Source organism: Parus major, chromosome Z, assembly GCF_001522545.3.
Source record: "Parus major isolate Abel chromosome Z, Parus_major1.1, whole genome shotgun sequence".
Lineage (NCBI taxonomy): Eukaryota > Metazoa > Chordata > Aves > Passeriformes > Paridae > Parus > Parus major.
In genome coordinates this window covers 62,825,303-62,845,957 of record NC_031799.1, presented here as the reverse complement: position 1 = coordinate 62,845,957, position 20,655 = coordinate 62,825,303, and the positions used below count along the sequence as shown (strand labels likewise).

Below are 20,655 nucleotides of genomic sequence, written 5' to 3'. Positions count from 1 at the left end.
GCCAGACTGGGAACACTAACAAGTTGTACTGTGATAAAAGTGCTTAATGAAATCTGATTGCTGATTGAGTCAGGAGACCTTGAGAAACAAATAGAACTGAATGTGCAATTCACATATGTCATAGCAAATATCAGTCCACAGACAACATTCAGACTGCATGTATAATTCTTTTATTTATGTATCTTTTTAAATATTGCTTTTGCATATCTGATTTTTATGTTTTGCAGGTTTTTAGGGTAAGATTGATAAGCCAGCATTCAATATTTGTCCCTTTTCATATATCCAGTAAAATATTTTCCAATGTGGCTAATAGATGTGAGTGAGGTATTATTAACTTTAATTCTGAAGAAGGCTCATAGGACCAGTGCTATGGTCCCATTTTGACTGCAGCTACAAAATACCTAGTTAGAATTTTTTGACTGCTTCTTTTTGCAAGTACTTGCAAATCCATGCTCAGCATTCTTCCCAAGATGTCCTTTTTTTTGTTATTAAAGAAGCACAGAAATCTACCAACTGAATCTTTAGAACATGATTATTACTTTTCTGAATAATTGAAACATAGTGTAACTAGGGATATTCAGAGATTACTTGAATGTTTTCTTATATTTCTTGTTTTGTATTAAAAGCCTTTCTCAAGTATATAAATCCAGTGGATCTAGGATATTATGCAATGACTAACATAAGAATCCAGCAAAAGGGAACATGTTCAGAAAACATGTTTTATAGCACCGAGACTCTTACAATTGTAAAGGCAAACTTAATCTCTTGGGGAATATTTCAAACATATGAAGTTAATTCTCCAAGAGAAAGAGCAACATATTTCAAAAGAAAACAAAAAAAACCCCAGCTCCTTGCTAAAACTTAAAAATGAAGAGGTAAGGTAGTCAGCCTCACTGGATTAATAACCAGAAAAACTTCCTTCAGACAAATGAATGAGTTCCCAAAAATAAAAAAAAATAAAAATGGCTTTCCCAGCCCTGTGTGTAAGAGGATCCAGACATCGCTCAGGAGCACCTGAGAAGGTAGGCTATTCTACAGATGCTTAAGATGCTTACAGTAGTTTTTAGCTGGGTCACACTGAAAGAATTTCAGATGAGGAGTTACGATGGAGTTATCTAATTAAGTACTTAAAGCAAGAATTGTATTTTTATTGTTGTTTTATTTGTAAAATATTCTTTCAGATTTTTAATTCCAAACCTGACTTGTCTTGTAAACTATATTTTGGTTTTCTTTCACTGTTAGTTTAGATCAATCTGGGTAAAACTGGTAAACTTAGGGTGTAATATCTGGATATAAATGCAGAAGCAAGAGTCTTAACAGAACCGCAAGGAGGTGCAAGTGTAAACCAGCAGATATATCAGAATTTGTCTCATTTTGCTAAGATTTTTTAAATCAGTGTCAGGCTGTTCTATTAAAGCTGGGGGATTTAAGCATGTCTATGGTAAAATCTGACTTCTGTGACAGAAGAATAGTCTATGTAACTTCCTCCACCTGCAGAACTGTAGATGTGTATGCATCAAGAGAGCATACCCATGCAGACACTCCTTCCTCAGTAAAGCACTTAAGCACTTAAACATTAGTGTTAGTCATAAGTAAGTCCATTGCAGAAGAGCTTTTTCAGGAATAATAATAAAGAAGATGAATAACTTCTCTGATTCTTTTAATTCTAGTAAACTAAACATTCATGAAAGATTTATCACTTACGAAATTAGTATCTTCTTATATTTCAGTGAGTGAAACTTCACCAGCGCCATCCGTTCAGTGACGAGCAGGAAGATATTGTGGTATGCTTCATCTTGAACCACTCAGCCTTCAGGCACTCTCCTGTATATCCAGCACCTGCAGCAGCTCTGTGAAGTACCACAATGACTAAACAGGACAAGTCAACAGAAGGAAATGGTAATTACAAATATAATTATGCAACTTATGCACATATTTGTTTTCTGCATGTAGCTCAACAGAGTGAAAATTCTGTTTTCTTCTCCATCTTTTTAATATTAAATCTTGCTAGTCACAATTCATTAGCTTTTGTTCAGAAATGTGTTTTATTTGGAGGCTGACTAGTTGTAGCATGGTAGTGACTAGAAATCAAAAGATTGCGACTAGTCCTGTTACTTGACTTACGCTTATATATAGTTTGTAGGCAGGATTAAGAAAACAGTGCTATTTTGTATCTTCTGTAAGGTGCACAAAAACAATGCCTCCTTTTCTTAGTGTTTTCAGTATTTATTATGAAATGCCAAACATTCTTCACAGTAAGATTAACAGTATTTCTATACTAATACTGCACAGTTCTGGGTCTGAGAAATGTTTTCATAGGATAATAATGCCTAATGGCTTATTCTGGCAATGTGCAAGGCAAGTCTAATTGGGAAGTGCTCTCAGTTCTCCTGAGCAGTGCTACCCTTTCTAAGGGGTAAGGATCTCTATTGTATGCAACAAGCATGATGCTTTTCCCCTTCAGCATGGAAGAAAATTGCCAGGGACCTTATTCTTTAGGTCTTGCTAAGTACCAGGGCTGGTACTATTAAACAGCGTTTTCTAGATTTTTAATCCCTAGTTGTAAGACTCAATAAAATATGTTCTACTTCAATAGAAAACATCAGAAGGGACTGCTGAGCATTTTGACAGAATATAACAGGGGGTTCATTTTCAAAGTCCATCCAATTTGCTTTCCTTTTATCGTCTGATCTCCTCTTTGATTTGCCTCAACTTTTTTTTCTACAACACCCTTTACTGGCTAATTTAATTTTCAAGCAGTATATGCCAATGGAATTAATTTTAACACAAGAGACTGACAGAATTTAATGCAGCATAAACAAAACACTTAATGGCTCCCAAGGAATTTTTGTCTCCATAAGAAACATTTTGAGCATGACCATAGAACCTATACATTTTTATAAGCATATATAATGCTTATAAAAAATTAACAAATTCTAAGACTAACAAGGTTCTAAGTTTGCCATAAACATATGCCTTTTATTTGAAAATACCTGACTGAATTGTCTTGTGTTGTGATTCAGTGACTTTATCATTAATTTGAATTATAGTGGATATCATTCCCATTGCAAGCCAACACTGCACACTTTTTACCTGGAGAAGGTAAAGATTTTTGTTGCTGAATCATGATCACTCTTTGGAACTTTTTTTTTTCCCATAAAAGTTTATCTTGTATATATAATTTACAATAAAACCTAACAATCTTAATGACAGTTATGTATGTATTTGGAGATGTGTAAACTTAGGACTGCATTATGATTTCAGAATGTTTGAAAAGCTGGACCTCCATTACAAGTAACTATGAGACACTTCCAGAACATGGTTCTCAAACAGCTTCTAACTGGAAGAGTCCATGGGCTGGAGGTATATAGCACAGAGCTCAGGAACTAATCTAGTTGCAGTTTCTTTACAAGAGGCTTTGTATCATCACTGCTGACAGTCCTAAGGAATCTTCTTGCAACAGTTTCTAATAATGCATTTTTCCTTTTTAGTACCTTTATCTCTTGTGAAACCATTCTTAGTTTGGCAATTCTTGTTTCACAGCATGTCTGCTGCAAATTCTAAGATAGTAGGAGATATATGGTTCGTTATGCTGAATTTATGAACGTGAATTCATTGTTCCTGGCATCTCATACAGGAAAAGACCACCTGGGGCAAAAATATTCAGGGTGGATTTTTAAAAGGGAGCAGTTAGAAAGTACCTATTACCCTCTAATTTAATAGTAAAAAGAATATGTGGTGAGCAGGTCAGCTCTAATTATCAACCTTAAAAAGAGCTTTCTCCTCATGATATAGTAAAAAATACAATTGACTTCACATCCACACAGAACCATTCATTTTTAACTTAAATATAAACTCTTTTCTCCATATTATCACATATTCTTCCTATTTTAGCAGCATTATTAGTGAATGACAATGAGCTAAATAAATCCCATTCCAGAGCCAGAAAAGGCCAGATTGGTATGGTTTGCTGCAGTCACAGACTTCTCAGGGTGCACTGAATGCTAAATATTCTGATCCTCATTCTTGCAGTAAAGACTGCAACGAAAATGGAGAATTGCCTACTGCTATCCCATTGTGTGATGAAGACCAAACACAAATGTTTTGTCTTGTTGTTTTATTACAGTACCCAATGTACCCTGTAAGCTAGCCAGCTCTCTAGCCTTGGATAAGGCAAAGCACTCCAAGGTTAGATCTTGGTAGGGCACAGGTAGGACAACACAGGTGTATCCACAGAGATGGAGCAAGGTACTGAGGCCTGGGAACTTTTATGCATGTTTTCCTGAAGGGGATGAAATACTGAGGGGTTTCTCCTTGAACTGTCTTCCATCTCTACCTTTTGCAAGCTTTATAACTATAATATCAGATTTTAGAATCCTTGCACTGAAATCATGCAATAAACAACTTATTTATCCCTGAAGAGAGGGTTTAGCCTAGAAGAAGTCCTGATCCCCAAACTGAGAGAGAGCTGTCAAACCTTGCCATGCATACATTTCCAGAAGGAAACCAGAAAGAGGAGAGTGCAATCAGATGATGTACTGCATGCTAGCTACAGGGTCAACATGACTTATGTGAGCTCAGTCTGTCCTTTCACTAGAACATCATTAATTTTTTCTTACCAATGGAGAAGAAATGAGCTACTTATGGATGTGGATTGAATAGATTAAATTTTCTCCCTTTGGTCCCCAGCTGTAGTTTTCAAATATTGATCTCAAACATCTCAAATATTAGGTGGGTGAATTTTCTCTGCTGCAGAGAGGGAAAACTCATTGCCCCAGAGACAATTTCTGGAAAATATTCAGGTCTGCAGGGTACAACACTGTACATTGAGTTTTCAAAGAGCCAGGTCTTTGTGACATGAAAGCATAAATATTCTACCTACTTTGGTATTTATGGTATTTTCAATTTAGATGGGAAAAAGAAGCAATATATTACCCATTTTGTTTGCAACTGAATAGTAATTATTATTTTACTTTATAAATTCATAGCTATTGATGGTCAGCATACATTTTTTGAGTTGTATTATTTTTATGTTTGTTCATTGGAAGTAAAATTTGTGACACTTACTGGGAAAAACAGAGAAAAACTAAAGCATGGTCTGAAATACTGAGTGTTATGGTTTCTCTATAAATGTAATTTTTATTTGGGGTTTCTGTGTGTCAAGCTCTCTTCTTTTGTGCCCAAGGTGGACCAAGGTGTTCTTCCCAACATCTGGAAAGAGATTAAGAGAATGGGGTCTCTAGTGTTAAGGTCTCAAATCTTGGATGTTGAAGTCTGCACTAATTCACTTTTCCAAAAGATTTTCTGTGATATCTTGATATATTATTTCTGGTATATTTCACAGGTGTCACTTCTTGTGATACTTATTGTTACAGAAGCGTTGTGAGATGCCCTCATATATCCACGATTAGAAAGAATAATATGGAAATGTATGTAAATATATAGAACTGAGTATAACATAACACTTCATTTTTTTTGACTAGTACTTGCCAGACATTTATTGTCTAATACAATCTTATATTTCTGACATTTCCTCTTGTTGAACACTTAGTTTATTATCTATCTAGGTTGATGTTTTTCTAGCACTGGAAAGACATGGTCCATTTCAGAGGAAAGCACAATAATTACTTACAGGGCTCTGTTGGCAGATGATCCATTTTGTTGAATTAACACCTAATTTTAAAATAATTAATAAATTTATTTTATAACATATACCAAAAAATCAGCATTTTTTGATATATAGGTTACCTTTGCATTTCACTGAATTTTTTGTAGCACCAAAATGCAGAATTGCTTGGCAGCAGTCAGCTTTACGCAGTAGCAGTGGGGTCACAGATATTACAAGAGTGGGCTCATGTTCTATGAGTTAGTTTCAAGTATTACCACTCTCACAGTGAAAGATCCATAAGACTATGTCAGAATAAATTTAAAAAAAAATCCAAAGCATGAAGTCTGGGTAATAGCTTCTGATAGAAGGTGTACAAACAACTTGGGAAAACAAGGTAAGGGTAAAACAATTCTTATGATCTGCTAAATAGATACCTCATAGAACAAAGACTATGGTGTTACACATTTTTTTCTGCCCTTAGTTTCCTCAGAAGCCAACATGTCAGTGTTTGGAGCCCTCTCTTGAGCTGTCTGATATTCTGCCTTGTGTGTGTGACCTCCAGGTTGTTCTGAGCCCATATTCAGGACACCTTCTTTAAGTCTTGTAGTCTTATTTATGGCTATAGTCTAAATAAGACTTAGGGTAAAACGATAGCTTGCTTGGATTACACTATCACTGCCCTTAATCTAGAAAGATGAGAAAGTTTCCCTTAAACTGCTCGGAAAAAAAAATAAGAAAGTGATTGGATTTCCTGGACTAAAAGGAGTTATGGACTATATCTTCAAATATACTTAATGATACATATGTAAATAGACTGTCTTTAGGACTAGATGATGTATCCTGGAAGGTGTCGCAATTGAGCTTTTGCCCTGGGTCACACCAACTCAAATTAGCTGGGTCAAAGGCTGCTATTAGCCCTATGAATATTAACACTGTGAAGATAAGGGGTTCTATCAACCCTTTCCTGGAAAAATCAGTAATTCTAGACAGTGCTTTTGTGGCACTTAGTTGGTTTTACAGGGAAATTCACTGAACTTTTGATAAGTGATCACATGATCTGTTTAGAAGTTCCCAAGATTAGTATATGAATTTCCCATATAGTGAGGATTTTTCCTGCAACAGATACTACAATTTAATTTTAACAAACCAAAGCATAAAAAATACATTTTGGCTCCCTGGAGGTTGCTAATACAGTGCCTAGGAATGCACTCTACTGTTTGTTTGTGTTGTGGTTTACAGCAGAACATTTAAATTAAGTGTTAAACTGCATTTAGATACAGTGTTATCACGAAGAGCAATTTATGTTTGAATATTGTTGAAGTGTTTCTCTGGTAATTCATTGAGACAGGCTTTTATAGAAACACCTGAGTTGCTGCCTTTTCAGCTGCCTAACCTGCTCCTTTCCTCTTTGAAAAGTATCATGGAGTTTATGATCTAAAATAGCTGAATAATAACAACACTAATAACAATAACAACAACAATAATAACAATAACAATAATATTATGTTAATGATACGGTAATGTTTATTTGTCTCTTATTACTCAAATACCCAGCCAGCTATCAGCACTGGTCTTTCAATAATAAGTACAAAACAATCAGACACACAAAGTTATTAATGCAAGTGAAATACAAGTTGCCAGGGGTAGCTGCAATATGGGTATGGTGTGGGGTGGCTGTGTAGCTTACATGAACCCATGCATATATGTGATTCAGCACAGTTCTCAGGGGTGACAAAGTCCTTCCATTCCCTCTCCTCAGTGATTTTTTCTCTTCTAAACAACACCAACTGCTATCACACTTGTCACAATCAATAACTTTTAGTTCTTACTTGAGCTTCAGCAAAATGCTCTCTGTGTGTATCTGTCATACCCAAGGAACAGGAAGAGGTCTCCTATTTTGTAGATACACCAGAATGAGAAGGACACAGCTGTGACAGAACAGTCTTCATATTAACATACTTTATCTCCATATGAAGTTCAGTTTGGTGATACAATTTTAAACTTTTGAAGACATAAATTTTGAAGGTGCACTGGTGCTTTCTGGCCATGTTTATAGTACCCACCTCTAGATGATAATCCCATCTAATCACTGGTCTTGCTTTCTAGGTTTATTTTATGGCAATATCTATTTCTGTTTGATTTTAGGCTTTTTCTTTATTTTTTAAAAAATAAAAGATCACTCAGGTACTTGATAATTTAAATGAAAAAACCCTGTTAACATACAGAACTTAATACTCAGGTATGCTCACCCATAACAGTCTTTATAATGCTCTTTTCAAGCAGTCTGAAATCTTTAAGTCAGCTTAGAATTTTATCTGAAATTTTCAGTGTAGTGAATTTGCTGTCCTCATGCTACTAGAATTAAACAGACTCCAGCATCTGTCTTCTACGTTGTATAAGTCTCTGTGTATCACAATCCCTTGTCACTGTCGTTGTTATGTCACTATGATGTCAACTCAAGCTTGGTAGACTTCACTGCTGGTGCATGTTTCTGTATGTATGATAAACTTCTATTTGTTTTCTTGTCATATGGGCTCATCAGGCTGCACTGAGGCCAATCTCTAACCAATAAAGTGCTTTTCTGAGAATTTCTCTTTGGCTTTAGGAGATCAGCCAAAGCATTTGTTTTAATAGGAGATAGTGCCCTACTGTTGCATGTGAAGTATCTCTTTAGAGGTGTCTGTCTTCACCTTTGCAAGCTTTCAATGGCAGCACAATGGTATTTATCAAAGGAGATCCTGTTACTGTCAACAGCAGAAGGCATGTGTCCAGGCAGAACAAAGGAGCATTTATTGTCACATTCCAGTGATGATATCAAATGACAATATTTTTTGCATAATCTTAGAACTTATAGTGCAGATGCTGTAGAAGTGGTAGAAAGTGTTAGTTACAATTAGATGTTTTGTGTAGGGAAGTTAGACTCCTTTTTAATATGCCAGTTAAATTCTGGTTAATAACGCTTTGCCTATTACTGTGCATAGTGAAATAAGACCCTGGATTCCTTCTTGTTTGAAGCCTGACATATTTTACTCCTTTTCTTTGATGCTAGGCAAAGCCAAGAAGTTGCCCTTCATAGTTAGCCACAGCAGTCCCTAAATGAATCAATTTGTGTATAAATTTTCAATGAGTTGCTAGTGGTTAGTAAAATTTATAAAAGAAACAGGGGAACCAGGGAATGTGTGAAGAAAGAATAGAAAGAAAATTTCAGAAATGTTAGAGATGATTGAAAAAGGAGGATACCTGCAGTTTCTTGCCAGAAAGATGCAACTGTAAGGCTCAGCAACTATCACCTGTCCAGAGGGGGAACTGGACAATAAACACAGGGAATATAGAGATTATATAGAAATGGAGCGATGGCGACCTACATGTACTATCTCATGGTAATCTCTGTTAGTCTTCTCATTAATTTCCTACTACCATCTATTTCTATAAATACAGCTGATGTATCTAAGGTGTTTTCCCACACACACAAGCTCAAAAATACCTTAAAAGGGCCCATTAGAACCTGGCTTCTCAAGTATTGCTTCTGAATAAACTTTTCTAAGGAATATCAGTAGCAGTTTCAGAAGCAGTTATAGGATACATGTTAAGTAATATGTTCATCCCAATGTATTCAAAGAACACATTAATTAGATATAAATTAGATAATATGATGGATATAATACATGTGAAAGTATTTTTATTATTTAGTTTATTCTCTGTAAATCTGTGATTGCAGTTTCAAAGTGTACTAGGCAAATGTCGTGGACACTTTTCTGCTTATTGATGGGTAGCGCAGACATTGTCTCTTACTGAACTTATTGAGAATGAAAAATTAAGCAAGAGATCTACTCCAAACCAAAGATGTTCCTTAGGAGAAACACTACAATCTTCTATAAACTATTGCTCTAAAGTCCTCAATGTTAAAAACATCTCAAGTGGTAGAGTGGTAGAACAGAATTTGCATGTGGTAGAGCATACAAGTGAGCTGGATCAAATTTTGTCCCTGTGCTTAGAGATTTGGTTGCTGGAACTGAGAGTAGGTCTTCTCTTTCTTCTGGAACTGCACTCTTCAGCTGTGCTGGAGGTCTGGATCTCCAGTCAGTCAAATCAGGAAATGATTTTTTTAGCATTTTAATCCAAGCCAGTTATTTATATCTCATGTTTAAGAAAATCTCAGAGAACTGAGAAGAATTTTCATCCTTGTTCTCCAAATTTTTGGGGTATTTTTAGCATCCCCCTTTCCTATATATTGCTTCCATAAGGAAGAGTTCTTCCTGGTGTACCTTTAAGGCTTATTTATCTGAAGGAAAGTGTAACTGTTTTTTCTGTCTTCATCTTACCTCTTGAAAACTGTTTGCCATGTTCCAAAACACTGGGTTCATAAAATATTTTAAAGAAGTACAAAGCAGTAATTGCCAAGAATTTCTTGAGACCCCTGAATTCCTAATGATCGACCTACCCTTCACATGACTTTTTTTCCCACTTAACAGATGGCAGTGATTGCAATGAGGAAGGCAGTGCAGCTGAGAATGAAGAAACTGCCAAAGGAACAGGTCAGTAATGTGGGTTGTTTTGAGGCCAGACACAGATGCTTTATGATTATTAGTAAGAACAAAGGAGGAAAGGGTCTCCTTCTAACATATACCCCTCCTGTCTTCTAATCAATCACAGATAAAGAGAGGAAGAGAGCGACTCCACAAACCCGAAGGGCACATGCCAGAGGGAGAGGCAGACATGGTGATGAGGAGGATGAGGATGATGGAGATGATGGGATGAAGGAGATGATGGGGATGACAGGGATGATTGGGGTGATGAGGAGGATGAGGATGATGAAGGTGGGACAAGGAGAGGTGGGCATCGCAGGCACAGAAGCCGTAGACGAGGGCGAGCAGCTGGAAATGACGCCAGTGATTCTGATATGGAACCTGCAAAAGCCAGGAAGAATCAGGCAAATCAGAAATCCAAGGAAGATGATGAAGAAAAGGAAGATGAGAAAGGGGGTAAAAGCGGGAAAGGTAAAAATGAGAAGAAAGGGGACAAAAAGTCTGATAAAAAAGGGAAAAAAGAGAAGGCCAAGAAGAAAAAAGACAAAAAGAAATCAGGATCAGGGTAATTAAGTTTTTTTTTTTTTTTTTCTTATGATAAAACCATAGTTATCTTACATTAAACCTGTTTTCACTTATGGATGTGAAATACCAGAAGTCAATATGACTCCCTTATTTGTGACAGTAAAATTAGAGCTGTAAAGATATTCTTTGTTCTGCAATGAGGAAATGATGGCTGAGTGAAATGGAAACTTTCCAGAAAGTTGTATTTAGTTATATCCCAAGCTTATGAGGTGGTTTTTAGAGAAAGGGAGCAAAAATGAAGAGAAATTGGTAGAAGGAGGTGATAACAGGTGAGATCTACCTTGCTTTTTTTCTTTCCACAAAATAAAAATGCCTCAAACCCCAAGCTGCTAACCCTCCAAGAAAGCCAAGTTTTATTTCCTGCATAGAACTAAAAGTCTATATAATGGGATCATATCTGAGAAGTGCTTCTCAGAAAATCACATTCTAGTTGCCCAGACAGTTTTGAGACAGCTTTTTAAGATCAACACCAAAATCTCAAGAACCCAGAACAAAAAATTGAGATGGGATTTTCCAATCTGTCTCCCTCTCATTTCCTCTGAAATGTCACTTTTCAACTTTCCAAAGTATCTAATGCCACCTGGGATCTTTAGAAGACGCCAGTGACAGGGAGCACTTCAGAAAAACATTTCTATTTCTTTGCCATCCTAGCGTCCCTTTGCTCCTTGTCCTTTCTTGTGCTTTTGAAAGGAAGCAACCACTGGGAGCAATGTATAAAGGAGCAAAGGGAGCTAGGCATACTTGTCTCAGTGGAGAGGGAGAGAAACTCCTGTTCCTCATTCAGCACTTGTTACAGATGATTTTGTTCCCAGAGGCATCACTGGAGAGCACAGCAGGAGTAAAAGGAAAGGAAAAAATACAGTGAGATATGCTCTTATATTAATTTTTTTGTGATCCCATTTATATACGTTTTTACTTCATTTCTCTTCCCAATGAGAATGCCTAAAATCTTTCTTTCTGCTGGCTCTGGCAGTTATACTCGTGAGTGCAGTTCTCCATACTCACACAACAGCAGTCCTGACTGTGTAAACCTATGTTCCTTGCCTTACTTTTGTCTTCATTGTAAACATTTACTCAGTCGTAATTAAAAAAGACTACTGTAAATAGAAAGTTGAACATGGGCACAATGTTTTTAATTATCTTCCAAAGTTCTCAGTACTGAAATACATAATTTTGGACTAAATAACTTGAAATTGCTACCTGGAACAAGACTTTGATCTTAAAGTAGTAAAGCCTAACAACTTCTGAGGAAAAACTGAGGATACTCTCAAAGATAACTCAAGAATATTATATTTTTATATTTACAGGAGCTGCTAAAAGATTGCAGAATAAGAATAGTTTAAAATATTCTCAAAAGAAAAACAAAAAAATGCAAGAATGAAGGATAGCAGGCTGGTGATCAGTTTGTCTGCGATTGAGATAAAGGGTTTGCAAAGCTTCAGAATGGAAAATAAGGTTGGCAGTATGGAAATATAGCCTGTCTAGCAAGTCCATGAGACAACAAATCACAACAAATGATCTCTACTGTTTAGACATAGACTTTGCTGATGCAATTTTTAAATTGCCAAGGTGTTTCAGCATGGAATATCATGAAAAGAGTGAAGTCAGAAGTTGAGAAAGAAAACACACAAAAAAATTCCTTAAACAAAAAGTGAAACTTTTTGATAGAGAGATGATTTTGTATTTACTGCTGTCATTGTGGCTTTTTGCTAAACTCTAGTAACATTGCCCATTTTGGTGAGGTCACAGGACAACTCAGTAGAATCTCAGTAGAAGTAGAGGGCAATTGCCCTCTTCCCCCTCTGTACTTTTCATTTAAATCAGGAAATACTTTTCATGCACTATTTATTCTACATCAAGGACATAAGGGAATCCTAGAAGAACTCTGCATTGATTTTTAGTTTAGTTGATTTTTTTTTTTTTTTTTTTTTAATATTCCACTCTTGGTTAGTTTGTGGTACTGGGTTTCCCAGGGTAATGCCATGATGGAAGGAGTTCTTTCTGGGTGAGCTTTAAAATTTCTGTTCTTAGATGTTAATGGTTGTTGATGAGGCTGATTATTGAGACCAGTTATTGAGAGTGTGAGGAGGGCCTGCTCTACACTGTTCATAATCATCAGCACCAAAACATCAATGATAAATTGCTCCTTTAGTCTCCCTGTGGGGGTCTGAGATGGTCATGGGTTAAAAAACAGCTTAGTTCTTTACTGCTTTGTTTCATTTTTTTTCTGATTGATTTTAGAAACCCTGTGCAGTCACATGAGCAAAAAAAATTAGCAATGGGATCATATTCTTCCTGCTGCATAGCTCTATCTGCGAGTAAATGTACTGACTTTTATTAGCTTTGCTTGAGAGTATAAAACTTCAGGGAAAGCCTGGAGGTACATGGCAGATTAAGACACTAATGTTTTCTGAGTAGCATTTACTGACAGGCAATGTTATGGGGATTATCTGTATAATAGAATTTACACAAAAAACTAGAAAGAAAGATTTCAAATTCAGTCACATTTTTTTTGTCATGCTATACTCTCAAAGTCATACCAGTCTTATCCTGCAACAACTTAGCTCAAAGAAAATATTTACATCCTAATTTTTAATGCTAAACACAGAAATCATGAGAAAAGTAGATTGCATCCATAAAGAGGACATGAAACTAAAACCAAAATAAAAAAAAGATGTATAATAAGGTCATAAAACCAGAGATGAATAGAATGAAGAAGTTAATTATGTGTGTAACTTGATTTCAAGAGCTCTACTGACTTAGATGTGTATTGAATTTGAGCCAAGGCAGATGGAGGCTTGATGTCAAGATATTTATTGACACTTGATGCTTTATGTTAGCCTGCAGGTCACAATGAACCCTTCTGGCCTTCAAATGTGTGAATAAAAACCTTCTATGAAAGGCTAAGACTTATGGTTGCAGAAGACAAAATTTTGATTTCCTGATTTGAATAACATGGTGTTCCACCACTTGAGATAAAGGAAAAGTCTGCTGTTACTCCACCAAGTTTGGCTGCATAATGTAAACACACTAGAAAATATATATTTCTTAAAGAAACTCTGAAATTTCAATTTTTTATTATTTTCCTGGTTCCAAAGGAAAGTGAAGAATGGAAGATGAGACATGTTCATAAACAAAGCAGTAGTTGGCAAAGGGCTCAAAGCCCATATTATGCCAGCTTGACCTCTTGCTTTCTGTTAAACTTCCTTTTCTCAGTAAGCTCACTGCATTAGCACAAACCCCTCATATTTCCCACCCTCTCACTGCAGCTTTGTAAAACCAGCAAATTCCAACTTTGCATAACCCAGCAATCTTCCATCAAAGGAAATGTTTAATATCAGGTACACCACTCCGCTTTATAAAATGGAAGCAGCTGATTGCAACAATGGATTCTGAGCTCTTTCAAAACAGATCATTTAATCCTTCTGTTCTTCATGAAGACATGACTCTCTTTGCATTCTCCCTCAAAATTTTATGCACAGATCACTTTGTTATCCTTTATCCATTTAACTTCAGTTTTAATACCATTCTCAACCTGCTCTTCACAATATTGGTATAACATTAAATAGATGTGCTGTTAAGTAACAGCTCTTCTTTATGTAGTTTGAAGTTTTCTGTGATACTGTTTTTTGTCATGTGAAGCCCAAATTGGTAAGACTGATGGGTACAACTTTCTGAGGTGATAGTCTATTCAGTGTGGGCCACAATGGTGCTCAGAGGATTGGAGCACCTCTCTTACAGGATTAGATGAGAGAATTGGAATTGTTCAGCCTAGAGAAGAGAAGGTTCTGGGAAGATCTCTCTGAGGCCTTCCAGTGCCTTAAGGCAGCTTATGAAAAGGAGGAAGAAAGACTTTTTATATGGCCAGACAGTGGCAGAACAAGGGGAAAGGTTTTAAAATTAAAGACAGCATGTTTGGATTAGATGTTAGGAAGAAATTCTCTACTCAGAGTATGATGTAGCACTGAATCAAATTGCTCAGAGAAGCTGTGGTTAGTGCATGGGTTGTCATTTGCTGTTTAAATTTGTCTTAGCTGAGGCTGTGGTGTCTCTTTCTACTGTGACACACTAGGGTGAAGGAGTTCAGTTTTATGGCTGCAGTTATAACATCTTCACTTGACCATTTTGAGTTGGACTCTTAGGAGGCTGATTACAGCTGCAGAAACAAAAAGTGACTGTCAGATTTTACCACAAGAGTGCTGCTCACTGTTCCTGTGATTTTGAAGGTGTAGTGCTGGTTCACCTGCAGCTCTGCATTTTGTGTAGAGGCTCTGTCTTTCATACAAAAATTAATAACAAGTCTAAAAAAGTGTGTCTTCCCTTCTGTGCAAATGTGAAGGCATTTATCTAGTCTCAAATTTAACAGAAAGTACACAAAGTATGTTCTGTGAAAATTTCTATCCTATCTGATGTTTTTTGTTCCTGCTTCTGTTTGAAGCTCTGATTCTGAATCTGAGGAGGAGCCAATTACAGAGGAGGAGTTGGCCAAGCTGAAAGAAGAAGTAGAAGAAAAAAAGAAACTGATTGCCACGCTACGAAACAAACCATGGAAGATGAAAAAGAAGTTGTCTGTCCTGAAGTATGGTTTGGCTTCCATAATGAGTATCTGCTATTTTGCTTTGCCCTGTTTTTCTGAATTCTCACTTTAGTTCTGCACCTACTCACAAATTGACTTCAGACCACCCCTAATTTTTCTTCCCCAGGAGGTATTCTCACAGTAAATGGAGGTAAACGGTGTTGCAGATCAGTGATTTCTTGTCCCAGTAAAGCTGAAATCAAATATGGAAAACTAATATATTTTTCTTTTTGTAATTTCCATTACAACATAGTGTAAAATCCTTTCTTCAGTTATGTGGATGCAGATTATAAGAGACTCATATTTCATTATCTCATTATCTGCTGGTGAGAATAATATCTTATTAATATCTCTCAGAAAAATAATGTAATTCAGGATTACCTCAAGATTGCTAGAGAGAGCGGAGAGGATTTTTCTCCCTAGTCTGACTTTTAGGAAAGGAAAAGAAAATAATTTATGAAAAAGCAAACTCTTCGAAAGCAGAATTTTTATTTTCATGTATTTTTATTTATGCCACATAAAAAACTATTTTGCCCTAGCAAACCTATTGCTATATTTACTTGTAAAGCAAAAACTAAGTATTCATTTACGTTTCAAGTTCCACCAAGCACAGGAACTGGGTAAATAGAGAGAACTTTATTCTTTTGACAAAACTGCTATGCTCCCTTGTTTTAGGCAACTCATTTGCTGCAGCAATATCAAGACACCAACAAAATATATCTAGAAGAGAAAGAATTGTCTGTCCTGCAGAGAGTTTTTAATATGAGCAGTAAACACAGATATGAAATATAGTGTAGAAAGTCTATAGATTTATCCTTTAGAAGGAGAAGGTGAACTTGCAAAGAGATAATGATAAAAATCAAAGATCAAAGAATCAAAGAAGGTAAAGGAACAGTATCTAGGAGATGTAGATTAGAAGCATTGTGAAGGTAAGAGGAATTTCACAAAAAATAAATGAGCAGATTAAATTTTGGATAATTTACAGCTGAAGGATCCCCAGACAAACATAAATTAAACATTTGTTTGTAGTCTTCCTATGGAGAAAGCTTCCATTTTTACAGCCATTCTTCTATCCCTTAATTCCTTGCAAATCTAAGGAAACTTCATGATTTGGTATGTCCATGATTTGGTATATCCCTTAGACTATTTTTTTAGACATTATTTTAAACATTATTGCTTTTCCATGTGGGCAGTGATGACTCTACAACTTGTAGCTCAAGCACAAGGATGATCAAGAGATTCTTCTGGGCCTTGGGATATCTGGTTAGGAAAGCTGGTGCAGAGGTTGTTTTTCCCTCTGTACTTCCAGTTGTGGGCAATGATAATTAGAGAAACATATATACCCAGTCTATTAATACAAAAATTCACAGGAAAAATCCTATAAAGACTCTGGCTCTTGGAAGATGGAGAGGTGATTTGAGAAAATAAGCACATCTTCACCAGGGAAAGAAATGCCTGACCAAAACTTCTGTGATTAAGCTGCTACATCAGTGGACATAGAAAGGGCTGTGGATGTCATTTAGCTGGGTTTCTGTAAAGTCTTTGACATAGCGTCCCAGAAGATCCTCTGCAAATTGTAAAGATGTGGATTAAATGGGTGGTTGCTAAGAAATTGTCTGAATGGTCACACCCAGGGAGTTGCTGTTCAATGGGTCAATATCTGCTTGGACATCACTAACAAATGGTGTCATTCATATTGGGACCAGTGAAATTTAATGATGACTTTCATCAATAATAATTTCATCAGTGATATAGACAGAGGGATTGAGTGCACCCTCAGAAAATGTGCAGATGACACCAATCTGAGTGGTGCAGTTGACACACCTGAAGGACAGGATGCCATCCTGAGGGACATGGACAAGTGCAAGAAGTGGGAAACTGGGAATCTCATTATTTTTAACAAGACCAAATGCACCAGCTTTGTTGGGCACCCCTCATTATCAATACAGGGTGGGGGAGGAGCAGATGGAGAGCAGCCCTTTGGAGGTCTTGAGGGTGCTGGTGCATGGAAAGTCAAAGAAAAGTTTACAATGTGAGTTTGTAGGCCAGCAAACCAAATGTGTCCTGGTCTTCATCCAAAGCAGTGTGGCCAGCAGGGAGAGGGAAGGGATTCTGCTCCCCTAAACCACCCTAGTGAGACCCTGCCTGGAGTGCTGTGTCCAGATCTGGGGTTCTCAGTACAGGAAAGGCAGAAACCTGCTTGGGCTGGTACATACGAGGGTCACAGAAATGGTCAGAAGACTGGAACAGCTTTCCTGCAAAGACAGGCTATGAGAGTTGGGTTGTTCAGCCTGGAGAAGAGAAGGTTCTGGAGACACCTTATAGCAGCCTTTCAGTATTTAAAGGGGCCTTTTTAGGAAGATGGGAACAAATTTTTACAGGAGGATGTGGTAATCAGATGCAGCAATAAAACCTTAAAGAGAAATGGTAATAAACCCAAAGAATTTAGATTCAGACTACATATAGGGAAGATATTCTCTGTGGTGAGGGTAGAGAGACACTGGATGAAGCTGCCCAGAGAGGTTGCAGATGCTCCATTCTGGAAAGTGTCCAAGCACAAGCTGGATGGAGTTCTGTTCAACCTGACCTAGTAAGAGGTGTCCCTGCTGATGGCAGAGGGTCTGGAAATAAGTGATCTGTAAGGTTCTTTCCAGCCTAAACCATTTAATGCTTTTCTGATCCCAAGACATACATACCAAAATGCAATTATAAGTATGTTTTCTAGAGCCCTGCTTTTGTAATTGTTTCTTTGGAGCCTAAGTTCAACTGAGTTCTAAGACAAGACCTGGGGTTTTTGTGCCATTTAAAGTAAAAATTTTATCTTATGAATGGGAATTCTATTATGATTACAGTTACGATAGCATCAGCATATTTTAAGGTGTCTATATTCTGTATTTTAGCAAGTTACTTAAGATTTATAACAGAATCACTAGTCTCATTGATATGCTTTATATGCATTATTCTTGTACATATGAAGAATGGACACTTACTGGCTGTAAGTGCCTTAAACTTTTCAATCAATAATGTGAATTTTGAATAACCTTGTGTTAACATTTATGGCTCTTGAAACTCCTGGTGAACCATTCTTAGTAGCAAGTATTTCCCCCTGTTGCCTGCTTCTTTCCTTGTGAGGGATTTAGAATATCATGGGATGTGCAGAGAAAAAACCAAAACTATCTTCTTATAGGTGGGAGAACAAATTGGCCTGCTCTTTGTCTTCCCTCTTTCACAATTGAGAGATACTTCATTGGAGGTTTCTTCTCAGCATTATGATAAATGTTACATAATTATATAAGCCAACCCCCCACTTCCATGTTCATTCTGTGTTATCATCTTTTATTTCCAAAAATGGAAAAAAAAGTGCTATCCAGTAAGGCTCCTATACATGACAAGAAAATACAAAAAAAACCTGTTTTTTTTTAATATTATTTTGAATGGTTAATATTAGAATCAATTAGGACTTTTAATTTTAAATATTGTTTTTTCAAAAAAGTGTTGTCAGAGCAAACAATTTTTGGGGAAAGATTTAACTTCCACTGAAATTTGTGTTTTTTAAAAAACAAGACATTTAAAATCATTAAAACATTTTGTTTAAGCATTTTCAAAAGAACATTTTGTCATGGTTTAAACTGCATAGGGTGGGAAAGATGATTTATACTTAACTCTCGTGATTACTTTGTAAAATGGTAAATATTTTCCTTCATTCTTTGGAAAATGAATGAATGAACAGTAATTTTAGAACATGTAGAACTAATGACTCTGCATAAAGTGCCTTCTGTCAAAACATGGCTGAGAGATCACTGTGAAAATGGCGTTCTTAATAGAACTACACTGGCAATTTAGATCAACTCTAATTTCTAATTTACAGCCCTGTGTCAAACAGCCTGTGATTATTCTCTGAAGAACTGTGGCTTGATGAGGATACTGCCCTGATACAGTGTCCCTTTGCAGTTTGAAGTTGAGCTGTAGCAATACTGTCAGACTCTAAACTCACCTTCAGACATCATGGTGAGATCTTCACAGGTCTGCAGCTGTGAAAAAGAGGAGGAAGACATGGAGAGGAGTGAAAAGATAACAGAATCCCCACTCCCCCAGGCCCTACCAATAGACTTGTTAGGGCAGGGGACACACTGGTCTGTTCTACTGAATATATTAGTGTGCCTAGAGTCCCGACTTTTTATCATTTCCAAGACAAATGTTCTAATTCAGAAGAGTTTTTTTGTTCTAGTAATTTTCCCTCTACTGGTTTCCATGGTTTGTGAAGAGTGTTGCTTTGCCTTTCTATGCGAGAAGAGAACTTGTCCACTGCCTTTCTTCTTGTCACTGACTACTCAGGTCAGCAGAAATTTACTTGAAGAGCAACCAGGTGATAATGACCATTAATTATTACTTGCAAGACAGAGATTTAGAGAGAGGGGTAGATTGATTGATTGATTGATTGATTGACAGAGACCCTTGGGAGTCAGCCCTGAAGGGCAAAGGAGCACAGGAAGGCTAGATATTCTTTAAAAGGGAAATTGTTAAATATTTAGGAACACGGTGTCCCCATGTGCAGGAGAACAAGTTACTAGGGAGAAAGGCCAGCCTGGTTAAACAGAGATATTAGGCTTGATCTCAGCAAAAAAAGAGAATCTATTGTTTTTGGAAGGAGGGATAGGCAACTTGGGCGGTCTACCAGGACGTCTCAAGTTCATGTAGGCAGAAGATTAGAATGGCCAAAATGCTACAAGAACCTGATTGGCCTCTACTTTTAAAGACAATATAAATAATATTTGCAGTCAATGGAAGGTCAAAGAGTATCTCCATCTCCTGTTGAATGAGAAGGGTAGTGTAGGGATGGGGAATGAAAGGCAGAGGTACTTCGAGCCTTTGTCTCAGTCATCAAGACCAGTTATCCTCATGACACCCAGCTCCCTTGGTAGGAAATTGGTGACAGGGAAATGAGTCCAGGAGGTGATTAGTGTCCTCCTATGCGAATTAGACATGCACAGCACATGGTGTGTCCTGGTGGGATTCACCCCACAGGAATAAGGGAACTGGTGAAAGAGCCAAAATACTCTCAATCATCTACCAGCAGTCCTGGTTAACAGGAGACGTTCCAGCTGACTAGAAATTAGGACATGTAGCACTCATCTACAAGAAAGATCAGAAGGATGATCTGGGGGACTACAGGCCTAACAGCCTAACCTCAGTTCTCAGGGCAAGAAATAATATGTCAAATATTATCCTGAGTGCCATTATGCAGAACAATCAGGAGATCAAGCCCAGCTGACACAGACTGAAGAAAGGCAGGTTGTGGTTGGCCAAATTGATCATCTTCTATGACAAAGTGACCCGCTTTGAAATGAAGGGAAGGCTGT

General features: G+C 37.0%; 1 protein-coding gene across 1 annotated transcript in view; it reads left to right on the top strand.

Moving 5' to 3' along the window:
* The first annotated feature begins 1,865 nt into the window (after positions 1-1,865).
* The window catches only part of TMC1 (transmembrane channel like 1), a 56,450-nt gene continuing 37,660 nt past the window's right edge, over positions 1,866-20,655 (top strand). The window contains exons 1-5 of the mRNA XM_015652292.1: positions 1,866-1,899; positions 10,081-10,143; positions 10,262-10,327; positions 10,372-10,699; positions 15,158-15,298. Coding sequence (XP_015507778.1) covers positions 1,866-1,899; positions 10,081-10,143; positions 10,262-10,327; positions 10,372-10,699; positions 15,158-15,298 — 632 coding nt within the window. The remainder of the gene's footprint in view (positions 1,900-10,080; positions 10,144-10,261; positions 10,328-10,371; positions 10,700-15,157; positions 15,299-20,655) is intronic.